General features: G+C 53.7%; 1 protein-coding gene across 3 annotated transcripts in view; it reads right to left on the bottom strand.

The window, feature by feature from the left end:
* Window positions 1-582: 582 nt before the first annotated feature.
* Kiaa0513 (KIAA0513 ortholog) overlaps window positions 583-17,358 on the bottom strand; it is a 65,678-nt gene continuing 48,902 nt past the window's right edge. For 2 of the 3 annotated variants that reach the window (XM_029480493.1, XM_021169903.2), the window contains exons 3-13: window positions 16,257-16,356; window positions 15,498-15,571; window positions 14,333-14,403; window positions 12,905-13,100; window positions 12,061-12,101; window positions 11,525-11,603; window positions 9,413-9,490; window positions 8,318-8,347; window positions 5,833-5,913; window positions 5,471-5,565; window positions 2,973-4,659 (exon numbers count right to left, since the gene is read on the bottom strand). In XM_029480493.1, the coding sequence (XP_029336353.1) occupies window positions 4,610-4,659; window positions 5,471-5,565; window positions 5,833-5,913; window positions 8,318-8,347; window positions 9,413-9,490; window positions 11,525-11,603; window positions 12,061-12,101; window positions 12,905-13,100; window positions 14,333-14,403; window positions 15,498-15,571; window positions 16,257-16,356 (895 nt within the window). In that variant the 3' untranslated portion in view covers window positions 2,973-4,609. Of the gene's footprint in view, window positions 4,660-5,470; window positions 5,566-5,832; window positions 5,914-8,317; window positions 8,348-9,412; window positions 9,491-11,524; window positions 11,604-12,060; window positions 12,102-12,904; window positions 13,101-14,332; window positions 14,404-15,497; window positions 15,572-16,256; window positions 16,357-17,358 lie in introns of all 3 variants that reach the window. The other variant, XM_021169905.2, reaches the window with a different exon arrangement.

Below are 17,358 nucleotides of genomic sequence, written 5' to 3'. Positions count from 1 at the left end.
CACAGACATGTCATGATGTATATATACATTGGCTAGGGAGCCATGGACACACAGAGATCCAACGTGGGGATAAACAAAGGATAGATGGGGGCCATTGGGAGCATATGTGGAATGAGCCCTTGGCTCAATTTTCAGGGTATCTGGGGGATCTACTCCCTAGGAAGTATGAGGGCTTCGTAAGCATGGCAGAGCCCTAGACTTTGAAGAGATGTCTCTGTCCTTTGCAACTTTGTTCCACAGACAGCTTGTATGAGCGATCAGTCTTGGTCAACACCTAGGAATCAAGGCACCTCCTGACCCTGCCTCCTCTCTGAGCCAGAACACTCCCCTCTCCTACCTGGGAAGTGACAGGTATCAGACACCAATTCTGGCCCCATAGGACAGGTGGTGATCAGGTCCAGGGAGGTTCATATGTCCAAGTAGCAGGCCACATTCTGTCCCCAGGCAAACCCTAACCTAGCCTCCAGTCTGTCTAGTCAGGCAAGTCAGAGTTGGGTGGGGGTATCTATTTCTGTAAGGCCAGTGACGTGACTATGTATCCCGTGAAGTCCTCACAGATACATGAAAAGAAGTTAATCTGACTTCTTTTTAAAAGATAATTTATTTCGGTTTCCACCTCCTGACAAGACAAAGTACTATATCTATGGGTATATACACTTTTTTTTTTTCTTCACAGGAAACAGCGCTGCCTGAGATCTTCGACCTCACACCTTTCTCAGCCTTAATTTTAGAATATGACCTGGCAGGACACCAAGTTGTGTAACTAACATACAAAACACAGCATCACTGGGAGCTGCTGGCAAGAAATGGGTGTGGAACCCCAAGAGAGAGCAGACTGCAGGTAGAGTCTCTACAGATAGCTCTACAGGTACGCTGAGGCAGCCAGCGGTCCAGGTCCTCACATATTCCTCATGGGCATACATGCCTGCTGTCTGAGCCTCTAGGATCTCCTAGCAGTCAAACGTCCAACTCCCCCCCCACCCCAAGGGATCTTTATCCTGAAAGAAGTGACAATCCAAGGCCACCGACCAGGGCTCTTCTCCCCAGCTGACCCTATACCAGCACTTCTTGCAAGGGTGGCTGTAAGCCAACCTTCCCCAGGCAGGCTCTCTTTCCTTCCTCCCATTAACACACCCATCATCTAGGAAGGATGGAATAGGGCCAGCCTTAGCTCAGGGTCAAAACCAAGGCAATCCATAGGGAGGGGATCCTTTCTAGATAAAGTGCAGAGTCTCTGGGGTTATAGCTCAGGGGAGCATGGCTTGCAGCTGGGCCCAGGCCACTACCTGTCAGAGCCTGGAGTCTGCAGTGAGGCTGGTCTCCCAAATCACTAACTCCCAGGGGAGGCCCATGAACACAGGCATCCACTTGTGGCTTCCCAAGCTAAACAGACCTGAGGCTGTGGCTGTGCGGCTGGAGCTGAGATGAGTGAGCAGGCTTGGAAGCAACTGGCTTGGAAGGTGGGAGCAGCAGGGGCAGGAACCTGGAGCTGAAGCATCTCTGTCACTTCCCAGAGGCTGTGGAGCCAGTGCCACCTCCTAGAGTCCCTTCCTACTGCTTTCCTCTAGTGCTCATCTCCTGGCCGGCTGAATGTGGTATGGGAACCGGAATAAAGCGGTTCTTGCTAAGCAGGCCCAGACCTTCCCTCCCTAATGGAAAAACAAACTGGTCAGAGTGACCCAGGAAGGTCAAGGCTGGGTATGGCTTGTGGCCTGGGACGGCTAATGTCACCACAATTAGACCTCAGCTTTCCACATTCTTCCCCTCACACAAGCCTGGATCCCTCACACTAACTATCTAGAGTGGCAGGTGTTTCTAGAGTAGGGCACTGTCCCTGAAGCCTCCTGTATCTCTGAGCTGCAGAGTCAGACCACCCACTGCTTCCTCTCAGGTGAGGAGTGACAAGGCAGGCTGGGAATGCCATTCCATCTCAAGCGGAGACACTGGCTCTAAGCCCACCCTGTATTCTTAGGATTATATTTAATTGGTTTGGTTTGGTTTTCTTGAGACCAGGTTTCATTGGGCCCAGGCTGGCTTTGAACCCCCTATGTAACCAAGGATGACCTTGAACTCTTGATCCTCCTGCTTCCATCTCCTGAGTGAGGGACTGCAGATGTACAGTAGGCTCAGCTAGGAAGACCTCCTTCCTCTGCAGATGGAGCTTGTCCTCCAGTCCTCCTGAGACGCTGAGCTCCTCAGTCTCTTTGTGTCTTAGATGAGAGGAAAATCCCAGTCTGGCAGGTGAACAAGGCAGATCTCTCAGTGTATATACCACAATGCAGCTCTGCCTGTGGCTAGTCACTCTGCAGAGGTGGCCTGGAGGTCGCCGTGCTCGGCCTCTAAAACCCACAATAACCTAACAGAGCTGATCACAGCAGAGTGACAGCCCACCACTGGCCTGCTGTCAGAACAGGGGACTTTTTTTTTTTCCTGTGAGGGCAAACACTATAATGTGCTTGACACTGATTTACACAGCTTTGAAGGTCACAGCCCTGGAAGGTTTGAATGTGTGCTAATGGGCCTGCATAGATCTGGGCCACTACCAGCATAGACTGGAGATACCGCCTGGGATTATCCAGGTAATCTGAACTGTCTGTCTGTGGTTCATGAGCTCGGCAGGGGAGCCAAGGAGTGCTGGCCAGCAAGCCCGGTTTATGCTTGCTTGTTGGGGCCCTCGGAGAAAGCTACGACCGAAAGAGAGGGTACCTCAGGGGTAGATTAGTGACCTCCCAGAGACACTGGCCAGAGGCTCCCTGACATGAAATGCTCACTAAACCTAACTGTGAACAGAGGAAAGACATCTGCAGGCAATGGTGGGACCACCTCCAGGCACCTGCAAGCTTTGCTCCCATCAATGGCTGCCCTGTCCCAGAGTGTTACCATGGCCTTAGCAGCGCACGTGGGTCTAATGTGGGTCAGAACTTTCTGACTCTGTGGAGCTAGATCTGCAACAATAAGGAAGAAGAGACAGATGAGAGAGAGCCATCCTTCCTTAAGTGACTATCTCAAAAGGTCAGCAGGGACAGTCTCAAAGTCACTTCTGAACTCCATGAAGACCATTGGCACTCTTCCCCTTAAGGCGGTTCATGGCTGCATGAGGGCAAGGCAGAGGCCAGACCACAGGGGCTGCTGCGCAAGACTGGTGCATCTCCCAGCACCCTGGAGTCATGTCCTCCTACCCCCGAACTCATGCCAGTGCAGGACTGGGAGGAGCAAGGAGAGGCCCCCATGCTTGCACAGCTGAGGAAGGTCCTCGAGAGGACAGCAGGACTTAGCAAGGGCGACCTCACTTTATGTCACTTCCCTAAAACACAGAGCGGGGACAGGCATGGTTATAGGATCCTAATGCTGAGTCAGGTGTACCGGTTGGCACACACTATGCCATCGGGGGCATTTGCTTGAATAGCTCAGGGATTGATGTACTGTCTCGGTCACCCCCGACATCCAGGAAATGTACATCCCACAGCTTTGCCTATCCTGCTCTCCTTTGGCCATCCCTGGGAGGTTCTTCCCGCAGGAAAGGCTCGCCCACACCAGCTGAGTTCACAGCTGTCAGGAGAGAACCCACTGCGCTCACAGGCAGACCATGAATAAATGTGACTGAAGGCTGAGGGACAGAGAAGGGTGAGGTGATGCGGGCTGACAGGAGAGCCTGCAGGCCTAGTTCAAGGTCGGTGACCAGAATGCCTGGCACAGAAGGGACCGAGGCCACTGGCGTGGATGGGAACAGCAGCTCTGGAGCCAGTACGCTGGATGCTGAGGAGGCAGATCGCTGTGGGTCCTTCAGAAGGAGAGGACTGTGGGCTGGAGCTACCAGGCAACCTTGCTTTCCCGTGGTCTCCTCCCTCAGTCAGATCCATTCTGTGTGCTCTGGCTGAACCGCTGTTCTTAGTTCTGTCCCCCCAGAGCTGCCGAGGAGAAGGCTCCCCCACGCTTCCTGCGTCCCACTGCATGTGTTGCTGCGGCCTGGGAGCTGAAGGACATTCTGTGCTATTGAGGGAGAGACTGTGTTGGGTGGCCAGTTCCGAGATTCTGTTGACGGAGCTCTTGAGTCTGAGACATGGTTGTGGCTGGCAGAACGCTCACACCCTCTAGGAAAGTGACAACCCTTGAGTTCTCTTTCAGTTCCTATCCCATGAGGAGGTGGAGAAGAGCAGACAGCCGAGGCCTTTCAGGAAGGCTCCATGGTCCTTCTGTACAGCTCACAGGGAGTCCTGTGGCAGGGAGTGGCAGGCTGTCATTCACAGCACTGATTCTGTCCTCACGTCGCAGCTGTGTGGATCCCCTCCTGCGCCTCCGTAACCACATGTCTGTGGCTCTCGGCAGGAACCGTGGGGACCATCCCTCATGGCTTCCTCCACCCTCTGTCTCATCTCACAAGCCTGGTGCTCAAGGATAGGTGGGGGTAGATGGTCCCTCACGTTTAGCTGTGTAACCCAGGGGACACCATAGACATAGAGGGAGAGCAGACACAGGCAGGGGAGACAGGCTTCTGGAGTTTTTTAACTGCTAGTTCTAGGGCAGCAAGGAGCGGCTCTGGGTGCTGCTGGTGTCATGCAGGGTCATCACTGGGGTGACAGATCCTAGGAGAAGAGCATGTGCTGATCTCCTACTCTGTGGCCATTTGCTCGATGTGGTCACTTAGCAGCTTATATTGCTCTGGAAAAGAGAACAGGATTATTCCAGAGGAGACGGCATTCAGGAATGGCATGGCTCAGTCTGTACGCAGGTCAGGGATGAGGCTGCTGGCCATGTCACCAGTGCACTGCGTGTCTCCAGGAACACACAGGTGGAAGTAGGCATTTGTTCTCAGGAACATGGGTGTTACAGGAATGGTGTCATGTGTGGAGTGTGGCCCCAAGCAGCCGACAGAAGGCACGCTGAGCTCTGACGGCCGTCTGGAGAGGGATGAGACACTGAGGCTGCTCAATGGCTGCAAATGTCCCTGTGCTCACACAGCCTCTCTGCCTGGCTGGGGATGAGGGCGGGAGCGAGTTACTGGCTCATCAGAGCATAGGTGTAAGTGTCAGGCCTCAGCCCAGGGGAAGCAGCAGCGGCAAATCTGGCTGCAGTGCCAGACTGCACTGAGGTCAGAGACTCTCGGGTGAGACAGAGAAGGACTCCGGGAAAGCTCAGAATTCCCCACTGTCCGCCATGCTGCCCTGACAGTGTGGGGCAAAACAAGTGGCACTCTAGAAGGCACCAACTGTGACCAGGGATTTGCTCTGCACAAGTAACACAGACTGCCAGACCCATCTCGGACCTGGCTGCATTATGCGCCACCTGCCATCCCTCAGCAGAAATAACTTCCAGTTGTACAGCCAGAGAATATGTTCCATGGATTCGGGAAAGAAGGCAAGCCAGGGAGACAGGTTTCTGTGACTGATGCCCTCCTTCTGACAGGGTGGGAAGTCCCACTATAGAGGGCTTGCTCTGGCTCCCCACCCCCAGTATCTCCAGGCCAGCTTACCCTCATCCAGATTGCCAATCACAGCCTGCTTCTTCAGGAAGTCGCTGCATAGCTTCTTGTTCAAGCCAAAGGCCAGCATGTTGTGGGTGAACGTGCTGGAGGAAAAACACCCATGGCCATTACCCTCCTGACAGCCCAGAAGAGGGAGCCAAGATACTGGGCTCTAACACAGGGGAGGATGGGGATGGCTGGCACCTGGAGCAGTATCCGGTGAAAATGTCACCCATACTTCTTAAGTACCCCTACCCCTCCACCCCCACCCCAAGGATCAAGAGGAGGACCGAGCACCCAGCCCTGTGCTCCTCAGAACTTAGACCCACTACACTGCCCCAGGCAGCCCAGGCTGGCTTCATAGCTCTCACCCCAGCTGCCCGAAGGTGATGTTCTCGTTGAAGCGCAGGCTGTCATCCCGTTCTTCCTGGGTCATGTGGCACCATTTCTCCCTGTGGGCACAGGAAAGATGGGATGGGCTTCAGAATGGCCTGGGACCCTCCCTCCCTGCTCTGTGGAGCTGGTAGTCTGCACTGCCCTTGGATGCATAGGGATCTGCTTTGGCAGGTCATTTCCACCAGAGCCTGCTATTTGCTGGGGGAGCCCCACACACTTTTAGGTGTTTATTCCCTGCCCGAAACAAAGCTAACAACATCCTATTGATCTGGAGACCTGGGAGAGCCTTGGCCACCCACAGCCTTCCCAAGGACTTGGTCTATACAATGGCCAAGGAAACTTGGGCTAGGACCTGGTGTCCTGGGACCAGATGCACAAGGCAACATCTACAGGAGACATAAGAATGGGGAGCCTGAGACTGACAGCCACAGTGTCCCTTCCACATAGACGCTGTTCCCTTCCCCACATACCACTGAGGAAACACTCCACATTTTTCCTATAGGCCTCCTGGCACTGGCCTGTGACCATGTGGGCATGATGAAGCCGGCCCAAACTCTAGAGCCCAGTGGGGCAGTGGAGTGGTGAACAGTCTCTAAGAACTCTTTTTGTTCTCTGCACTGAGCAGGTGGCATGGGATGAGGACTCGGGTAATGTTGGGGTGTTCTTTTGAGCACCCACCTGCCCTGTGTAGAGGGAAGGCCCAGGACAGGAAGGTGTCTATGCTAACACCTCTGCCGCTACCCCAGAAAGACCATCATGTCACACATCACCCTGGCTTTTCCCCTCACTGGGCAGTGAGGCTCCTGGAGCGGCCACCTCCTCAGAGGGCCTAGAAGCCCCCTGTGTCTGTGCTCGCTGCCCACGTGAAGTCAGACCCTGCTACTCAGAGACAGATACACAGCTTCCGAGAGGAGGGGATGCTCACTGTGGCCCACTGCCTCCAAAGAAAAGCCTCAGCGTGGATGACCCTAACTAAAGTAAGGCTGAGAGAAGATCAGAACACAAGGAGAGAAGACGGAGCATGGAGGGAGGAGCTCTCAGTCATGGAGAAGCAGAAGGAAGGGAGAGAAAGAACAAAGCAAAGGGACAAAAGCCCGGCCCAGGCCACTGACTGCCGCATCTCACCAGGATGGAGCTCACCTGCGGCCTCTACAAGCTCAGGCAGCACCTCTAAGAAGATCCCAGAACGCACTGGAGGGACAGTGCGGCCTTCCATCACTCGCTGTGAGGCTGTTTAAGTACAAACAACCGTGTACCACCCAGCAACCGGCCATGCACACATGTGCACAGTACAGTACTCTCAGAGTGTGGCATACCGGCCCCGATCCTGCATGCCTGACCCCATGAGGAAGTGACTCTCCTTGCTGTGGAAAGGACTAAAACTAAGGTGTCACCTGACTTCTGATGAAAGGGTGGAAGGTCATGAGAACTTGGCCTGGCTGGTACCTGCTATCTAGTTGCTCCCTGAGAGCTGAGTTAAGGCCCTGTCAATGAATGTCCTATATATGGAACATAGATCACCAATCTAAGCTTGTGTGTGTGTGTGTGTGTGTGTGTTCAGCACGTGATGGAAACCTTTGGGACTGGGTGATGGAAAGGAATCTGCAGTTAGAAGTCACTGAAGAAGATGGCTGCTGGAGCCTGGGGGGCCTGAGCTACTCTCTAGTAGGACTGTCCTGGCCAGTTAGCCACTTGAGCTCCAGTGAGGAGGCTTGTGAGGCCCAGGCAGCTGGTAGTGTTTTCGATTGGATTCAGAATAGGAAACTGGACCAGTATCATGAGCTTGCTCAGTTGTCTGGGGAGGCTATGATGGGCCTGAGCTGTTCCTAGGAAGATGGTTTGTCTTAGCATTCTCTGAGAGATGGTGGGGGCCTGCTACTGTGAGGAGATGCCAGGCCTGAATGTTCCTCATGGCTACTGGAAAGCCATAGCAGCAAGGGCCATCAGAGTAGCACAGCGGTGAACCATGAAACACGACACACACCCAGGCTCCAAGGAAAGCTACCTGGGTTCACAACTCTTTAGGTGTGGGTGTGGCTTTTACTCTAAATATGTGTCGCAGGGGCTTCTGGGAAACATGGATCAGACCCCATGTAGGTTCAGAGGACCCACCACCCAGCTCTTCTGGTCACCCAGTGGCTGAAGAAGAGGGGGTAGCTGTCCTTCCATGTGATCTTAGATCAGGTGACACTCCCTTCCACACGAGTGGAATTCCTGTGACCGACCCAGGTGGAGAAGGACCCACGGACAGTACCACGCTGCCTCTTGGAACAGCTCACAGTGTCCTGTTTTCCATCTCAGGGTGCTTTGGTCCTGGCAAGCTCTGTCTGTCTTGGGCCATGCCCTGTCGCCAGCCTACCTACCACAGGCCATACCTCCCCAGAGGTACCCTCCCCTCCTGACAGAGGCCTTGGAAGAAACCCAGAGCTGTAAATGGAGCAAAGTCATGTGGACACACACCTCTTCTCCTCCTGCTCTCCAGCATCCCCTCTGGAGCGGCAGCAGAAACAGGTAAACAAAGGTACATGTCAAAGTCATGCAAGATATGTGGATGGGAGAGAACAAGCAGAGAGCTTTATTCTAGGAGGGAGCAGAGAGGACAGAGAGAGACAGGGAACCCAGAACAGATGGATCCCTAGGAGCTGGGAGAGGTCAGCAAGAAGCCAATGGCGTGCCTGGAGGCTGCCCAGCCTCCAGACAGAGTGGAATTCTCCCCAGGGTCTTCTGGAAGTCTAGGGTCTTGCCCACCCCATGCCCCCTCTGCTTCCCCAGGAAACGATCCCACCAGACAACCACAGGACTTGAGGCAAGCCAGCTCACTCCCACTGGCCTCAGCTGCTCCTCTGACGAAGGGTTCTACCTCAAATAATCGCTTGCCAGCAGAGGCGCCTTGGCCAGATGTTGCTGTGCTCATCTGCTCCCTCCCAAACACAGCAAAAGACCCAGGGCCTCCCTAGTGACAGTCAACCGAAGCTCTGAAATCCTGGCTACAAAGTCCCACACTTGGTGGTCCAGCAGGGCTGGCCTGGCTTCCACAGGGACTGCTGCCTTGTGGCTGACAGAGTGGGTGGCAACCTGTGCCCAGTCCACACAAAAAGGGCCTCTGTTACCGGGATGCGCCCTTCCTGCTTCCCATGCTTTCTGAACAGGGTCCCACAGGGTGTGAGGTACAGGACTAGCCTGGGCACAGCTAGGAAGGTCTGCTTAGGTTCAGCAATGGGCCCAGAGGGCAGCTGCACAGCCAGGCCTGCTTCTAACAGTACACAGAGAGGTGGAGTGGAGGCCAGCGGTCTCCCTTGGGCAGAGGTAGCATGTTAAGGAGAATCAGGCCACATCATGCCAGAGCCCCAGAACAGGAAGCACCATGCAAGCTGAGCACCCCTCCCCCAAAGCTGTGAGCGCTGAGCCCTCAGGCAGCTTGCAGAGCTCTGGGACACATGGGTGGAAGAAACCATCAACAGCAGCCATTTTGCTGGCTCCCAAGGACTACTTGGGAGACTGAGCCAAGACTTGGTCCTCTCCCCCAAAGTTGGAGGGGACACTCTTGGCTCCTACCTGGTGGTGGGGGATCGCTTCCGCCTCTCACAATGGACAGCATCAAAAAAGGCAGCATTCCAGAACCTCAGCGTGTGCCTGCAGGGTGAGACACGGTCAAGATCCACCCAGGCCCTCTCTCCCCTCCACACCAAAAGCAACGGAGAGAGTCTGGGAAGCCTGAGTCATGAATAAAGTGTTGCCCTGGGGACCTGGCAGGGGATGGAAGAGTTGAAAAGGCCCGCGGGGAGACTGAATAGAACACCCGGCTCAGTTGCTCAGGCAGGTGGACTGAGGGGCAGAGTGGAGGCCAGTGCGGGTTCCGAGAGAAAGTGGATGACTAGACTCCTGCAGGACCTCCTCAGCAACATAGGAAGCCAGCAGCCACACACCATGGCCGTCATAGGAACACAGCCACAGGAACATGGCGTCAGTAACAGGTCTCCCTGCAGAAGATCAGGGGCCTCCTATGGCCTCCTACATCTGACCGTGAAGGTTCCACATGGCAGTTTTGATTCCACTGCATAGCATGTGGGAGAACAGAGACCATGTGGTCCAGTGGCCACAAGAGTGGTATCTGGCCCTTTGTTACACCAACTGAGGTGACACAGACCCCGTGAGCCTCTGCTGCACAGCTTCTCCAGTTGACTCAGGGCCAGCCTCCCTGTGCTGACCTCTGCCAGCCTCCACCTAGCCCTCTGCCCTGGGGGTGCCCATGACATTTCTCAGCCACACATCCCTACTGGGCCGTGACCTTTGAAGTAGGGGCCGTGATGATGTTGAGGGAGGGGTCGTTCTGTTCCACGCTAGAGTTGCTCCTCACTGGTGAGTGAATGTGAAATGGGAGGCACCCAGGGCTCCTAACTGCTGCTGTCTTGGTCTGTTTTGTGCTAATACCTGCTGATGTTAGCACAATAATCTATAAAGATATTTGACTTAAGATTTACATCGAGAGGGTCTAAACAGACTTGTACTGGTTCTGCAAAAGCTCCCTGGCCGCACCTCAAGATGGCAGAGGAAAAGCCAGGTGCACAGGGTAGCCCTGTTTCCCAACCCATTCTGAAGAACTAACTCGAAAGTGTAGTAACAATTGAATTCTTTCCTGATGGTACCTGGCAGACCCTTGCAGTAGACCTCACTCCTGCAGCTCCCTGCATCTTAAATTCACCATACCAGAGAGCTGGTTCTCACTGTGTGTTTGTATGTGTTTGTATGTGTGTGTGTGTGTGTGTGTGTGTGTGTGTGTACATGCACAGAAACATTAAGACATAATCTCTATATATAAACATGGTACTGCAGACAGCCCTGGCCCAACAGAATTAAATAAGGTGTGTAGGAGTCTAGAGAGATGTCTTAGTAGCTAAGAGCACTTGCTACTCTTTCAGAAGGCCTGACTGGTGATTCCCAGCATCCATATGGCAGCCCACAACCTTCTGTAATGTAACTCCAGTTCTAGGGGATCCAGTGCTTATGTCTGGCCTCCAAGGGCACCAGGCCCACATATGGTGCTCAGGCAAAACATTCCATGCACTGATAATAATAATTTAGAAAGTTGAATAAATAAATAACTATGGATCGTGACCCAGTGATTTTTAAGTGCATTCAGTTGTGCAGCTCCCCCACCGTCAAGCCCAGAGCAGTTCTGCGGCCCCCGTAAGGAGCCAGTGAGCCACCACTGCTGCTTATCAGCTGCAGCACAAACAGGATCGGAGGACTCGGGCTCCTCTGCGGCTGCCTGCTCTTGCCACTGTGCAGTGATCTGTATGCAGGCTTGCTCCACAGTTCACAACATGAACAGACCACATCATGCTTATGCTAGCCCGCTGGCCTTGTCGGTTTGGGCCTGTTCTGACCAGTGTGTTACGAGCTCCATTCTGACTTCTGTGTGCTACATGCATGGACCCACAATGGAATGGCTGCTCACAAGGCCACTCGGTTAGCCCCTGGGGAGCTGCCAGGCATTTCCACAATGGTCCCCATGGAGAGTCAGATGTCTTCACATCCCTACGAACACTTGCTGGCATCTATCGTCTTGCCGTGACTACCCTGGAGGTGAGGACGGCCACCGTCCTTGCTGGAGACACAGGCAGCTGAGGGACTGGGTGGGATGGGCAGAATGTCCATGGGCCTTACCAGATGGGCTGCTGCCTCAGGTGCGTGTACAGGTAAACCTTCTCCCCCTTCTGCTCATCCTCAGGGCTGATCATGGTCACTGCAGGAATAAGGAGATCTGAGGGCGGCCTGGGCTGGGCTCCCAACGGGCAGATCCTACAGACCCTCAGTGCGCTCTGCTTCTCCACAAAGTCATCACGTTCCACCGTCCAAACTCCACGAAGCTTTCTGCAGCCTTAGTTTAGGGCTTCTTCCCTGTGTGACCCATGAAGTGGCACCCTCCCTCTAACATCTGGTTGAACTCCCCTGCGATTAGGGATTTAGTATTTCCTTAGTCTGCTTAGAAAGGCAGCAAAGCCCTTTCTTTTGCAACTTGCTTGTTCTTGTTGCTGACTAGTGGTGAGCCAGTTGGGGGCCTGGATGGTGCGTCTTGGTTAAGAGGCCAGAGAGGTAGACTCTGCCTTCCTTTGGGCACTCCTTAATCCCAGGCATCAGCCCCAGGTTCCCCCTTGCCACAGGCCCCACCCCCTAGGCAGCTCAGAGAGCTGTGTTCTTACCAGTCTTCGTCTGTCTGTCCTTAGGTTTGTTCTCATCTTCCCTGGAGAGAGAGACCACAGCAGTAAGAAGGAGCCCAGACCCCACACATGCAGATGCTGCCCCATTCTCTGTGCAACTCCTCTGAGGAGAAGCTGGGGGTCAGTGACACAGTGGCAATTGGCAGGCTGGGGACTGAGGCCTGTGGTGCTGAGATTGCCTGGTACCATTTTCTGTGGGCCTACTGTGTGGACATGGAGGGACAGGTGGCATACCCTGGCTATAGCCAAGCCTTAAGCGGTGCAGGGCCCTGGATGGTTGTCCTTGTACTGTTGTGCCCTCTCCTCAAGATGTCTTAGCTTCAGCACCCCTGTGACCAATGCACCCATCTCAAGAGCTCTCTGGGGCCCGGTCTAGCAGCTCATGACTTTGATCCCAGCACTCAGAGGCTCAAGGCCAGGCTGGTCTACAGAGAAAACTCTAGGACAGTCCGAGCCACATAGAGACCTTGTCTCAAACAAAGCAACAACCATCATCTGTCTGCCAGAGCAGCCTCTCTCGGAGGCATTGTGCCCAGGGCCTTCCTGGCTTTGCTCACATAAACTTGCCCGGCAGTGGCAGGAGGAAGGAGGGACAGAGTGTTCAACTTCCTGTTGCCAAACAACAAAGCCACAGGCTCCTGGCAGCCCAGGTCATGGTTCCTGGACCCCGCCTGTCAATGAGCAGACAGCATGTGGAAGCTCTGGGGTGCAGAGTCGTGCTGGGCTGGCAGCTATGTGACTCAAGAACAGCTGCAGGGCCAGGACTAGGTAAGCCACACGCTCCTCCCATATCCATCTCCGTAAACTCAGGCTGGGGCACACTCACTCATTTTTCCTGACCAGCGGTCCTTTCAACTTGGTCTCCAGCCCCCCGAAAAAGCCTTTCATGTTCTCTGTGTTCTTCAGCAGCCGCTCGGCAATGTCCTTCTTCTCTGCCAGCCAGCTGTTGGCTGACTTCAGGTAGGAGTCGATGCTGCCCGCTGGCTTCTCCCTGGGCTCTGTCGGGGGCAGCTGGGGCTTGCCTTGAAAGTGGGGAGAAATGGAGTAAGAAGCAGTCTGCAGCTCAGACAAGAGAGAGAGAGAGAGAGAGAGAGAGAGAGAGAGAGAGAGAGAGAGAGAGAGAGCCTGAAGGTGCTTCCCAGGGTCTGCAGGACAGGAGGTGCTACCCTCAGTCTCCTCAATAGGGTAGGTGGTCAGAAGCAGCTGGCTTAGCAAGCTCCCCCGGAAGGGAAGGCTGGGCCCCTCTGGAGTGTTCAGTAAGCACAGACTACACAGAGAAGTGCACAAGAACCATGGGGGAGGTGGGAGGGGAGAGGTAGCCGGAAGGAGCTGGCATCTGGGAAGAAGAGAAATCTACACTGAGAGCCACACAGCAGGTCTGAGAGACTGGCAACCAGAGAGAAGAGGCTGCCCTGGGTGGGGTACAGGACAGAGACTCAGACCTGTCTTAAAGGCATCTGGAATAGGCCTTTATCAGGTAAATACAGGAGAAAAGGGATGGGGAGAGGTGGGTGGGGCACTCCAGAATTCCTTCCTTAGGGCAGTGAGTGGAAATAACACCACAAAGGAAACACCGATGAACTCCAACTCAGCGAATAGGATAAAGCTTTCTATTTGACTTGATGGTAGCTAGTCAAGCAAACAGCCTGCCACGATCTATAGCAATCGGGCCATTTGGGGATGCTGGGAGCAGGAGACCTGGAGCATGTGCAGAGGGAGGGGCTGCACCATGAGAGTGGAGCAATAGAGACAAAGCGGGCTGTTAGGGACTACTCGATTACCCATGCCCAGACCTCCATAGGGAGGGTCCAGCACCCTCCCTGAAGAGTTGAACTGGTCTCTTCTGGCTGGCTGCAGGGCTCAGCACAAGACACCCTATAAGTCCTGCACACTGGTCCTTTCAACACCATGAGCCAAAAGAGACCCCTAGGCTCTGTATCTTTGCTCGGTTATCCCCCAGCTACCCCGGACTCTTCCCAGGATAGCCTGCTCTGAATTGTGCTTTGCTGGAGCGGAAAGCTGAGACCCCCACATGTAGCATTCCTGCCTCCTGTCATTTCCTTTGCAGTGTGGACAGCCATGCCCTGACCCCAAGTGCATCCCACACCGGGAGTCTCCTGCCTCCTCCCAATATCAGCTCCTTCTCTCTGGAAGCCACACAGCACCCGCTGTTAATAAAGGAAGCTTCCCTCCTGCTGTGTTCCTGGCTCCCGGCTCCTGTCCCAGGGTGGCTGCTCTGGTCAGTTGTACTCACCCAGATGGTAGTAAGTGAAGCACATGGTCATGAGGTTCTTGGCAGGCCCAAAGTCGTCCATCTGGTGGCATCTGGGATATGAACAAGATTGGCTGGCTAGAGCCCCACTGTCCAACTCCCAGAGATTCACCTGCCCCTGCTTCCCATGTGCTGCCACGGCCCAGCACCCCTGCAGGTTAGCGAAGCAGGACCAAGCGCTTGGGAAGCCTCGGTACCAAATGCTGCCACACACAGCGATGACCGGAACAGTGGTCAGGAGAGCCACTGCAGGGGCATGGCCTGGCTCTAGGTGTGGGTGGATGTTTGTGGCCCTCAGCCTGCTCGCTTTCACATTAAGATCAAATCAAGGTCCAGGAAGCTCAGCCCAGTGTACCCCAGCCGGGGCAGGACTAGAAGTCATCTCAGGCCTTGGTCCTGCACCACTGATGCAGACCATTGGCCATTGCTCCTGTTTCTCAGGGTTCATCAGGATGTTCAGTGCTGTCCCTCACTGGAGCCTCCTGGAGGGCTGTAAGAACATGAACCACAGGGTAACCCCAGGCTCAGACTGGTGGGGTGGGGAAAGAATATGTATGACTCCTAAGACCCCAGGCCACTGCTGTCCCTAGTCACATCGCTTGTTGCAAATCAAAGCAAACTAGTGCACGCAAGACTGGCATACTGAGCGCCTTACTCTTAGTCTGAAAGGGGCCATTTTACTGTCCTGCAGCACACTAGAGATTACAGCCAAATAGTAATGGATATTCACACAGCCATCCAACTCAGCAAACACAAGGAGAGAAGGATGCTTTAAAAAGACGAAGTTCAAGCCAGGAGTGGTGGTGCACACCTTTAATCCCAGCACTTGGGAGGCAGAGGCAGGCGGATTTCTGAGTTCAAGGCCAGCCTGGTCTATAGAGTGAGTTCCAGGACAGCCAGGGCTATGCAGAGAAAAAAAAAAAAGTTCTACTAGTCCAGTTACAGATGCTATACTGTGAATGAGAAGGGCAAACAGAATGACGTCATCTCCCATTGAGGCAGGAGGGAGCCTGCTACTCGGCTCCCGGAAGGCGGTGGTCACGGATTCCAGCCCTGAGTGGGTGACAGCTGACTCACAGCTGGCTCGCCAGGGGTGGGAAAGGTGGAAGGGACAGCTGCAGGAGGCTGTGGAGAGGCCATTACTCACTCAAACAGCACCACCGCGAAGGACTGCACCAGGCGGTAGAAGGTCGGCTCCGACACACACTTGGACTTGCAGCGCTGTGCAGAAAGAACCAGGCCCGTCAGTATCGGCGGGACTTGTCACTCTGCATGTCTCCATGCACTTGGAAGGGCCCCAATGGCCACCTCCCCTTGACCAGCACCCTGGGCAGGGCACAGGATTTCTCCGGGGCCCTCTGCACTGGAGCCCAGAGGTACTCCTCTGTGTCATCCTCACAGGATTTCATAAGAAACTTCACATCCAGCTCCCCCACGGGGAGAAGTATGGAGAGACAGAACCCCAAATGACAGCATGGCTATTCCTGAGTCTGTTAATCCCTTTTTTCTGTAGTTTCTAATCTCTTTCTGAAGACTACATCCCTACATAGAAACATGCAAGGTGTGATTCTTTCCCCGGGTCTCTCCATACCTTTGGTTTTGCCTGGCTTTCACAACTCTGACTATATTATCTTTTGCAAAAATTGAATGCTAGAGGTTATTTCATAAAAACATGCGTGGACACAGCCCACATGCTTGCCTTTGGAAAATAAATTTGTGGGGCTGTCTTGCCACAGTCCCTACTCCTTTCAAAGGAGAGCTTCCAGTCAGGGGAAAGTCTTTATATCCTTCCCCAGCTGTGTTTGACCTCTTTCTGCTGGCTTGCACCCTCCTCTCTCTTCACCACAGTGGTGCTGACCAGGTTGTTGGCCACCATCCACTCCCCCGCCCCCCCCCCCCACCTCACCTGTGCGCTCACAAAGCGTGCGAACCATTCCCGGCCTTTCCCGTCTTCTCCGCTGCAGTACTCCCCAAACTTGGCTTTCTCTTCCTGGTCCAAGTCCTCCCTGGAGGAAGGGCAGAACAAAAACATGGACCCAGGTCCTAGAACGAAACCTCTAGGAGGGGATGGAGGTGGGAAGGGGGAGAAGGACAGTGGAGTACGTCCCCAACTCTCAGCACCTTCCAGGGAACAGTGTCTTGCATTTATTTTTGAAACCAGGAGCCTGACTTCAAGGTCCAGATATGGCTTGAGCGTCGATTGGGGCCTACCCAGTGGGAATTCCACCCTCGTCTCTGCCAGCAGGCCTCCTGCTCAGGTAATCTGCGCCCTGATGAGGGCACAGGCCCTAAGAGCCCTTACTTCTCTGTGGATAGGCAAACATTTCCCTCAAATTTACAGATGACAATAAGGCAGAGAGCTTGAGATTAGTCAGCTTATATAATTTGTATTTATGGGTTTGTCACTAGACAATAATATTAATTATATATGAAATATTATATATAAACATTAACATATTCTAATTGATACATTATATATGAGTATATAGCGTATTATATGTATTATAAAACATAATGTCTAAAATATCATAAATATGTAAAATGTAATAGTAATATATTTACATATATATTTCTTTGTCTTAAATTTGCTATGTGGCCAATGGTGACCTTGATCTCTGCAACCTCCTGCCTCCGCCTCCCAAGTGCTGGGATTACAATTCTATGCCACCAAGCTTGGTTTCTGCACTGCTCAGGGTTAAATGCATACAAGGCAAGTAACTTGGCCAGAAGAGCCACAGCCACAGCAACAGGTCAACATTTGTCTTGTTTTAATGAAAGTGGACAGTCACACTGTAAACCAGGTTCCTCAAGACTATAGCTGTGGGCAGACTGTCCCCATAAGAATGGGCTTGATACCAGGCGTGGTGGTGCACGCCTTTAATCCCAGCACTCAGGAGGCAGAGGCAGGCGGACCTCTGAGTTCGAGGCCAGCCTGATCTACAGAGTGAGTTCTAGGACAGCCAGGGCTACACAGAGAAACCCTGTCTTGAAAAACCAAAAAAAAAAAA

The sequence above is a fragment of the Mus caroli genome, chromosome 8, assembly GCF_900094665.2.
Source record: "Mus caroli chromosome 8, CAROLI_EIJ_v1.1, whole genome shotgun sequence".
Lineage (NCBI taxonomy): Eukaryota > Metazoa > Chordata > Mammalia > Rodentia > Muridae > Mus > Mus caroli.
This window is presented reverse-complemented; position numbering and strand designations above follow the sequence as displayed.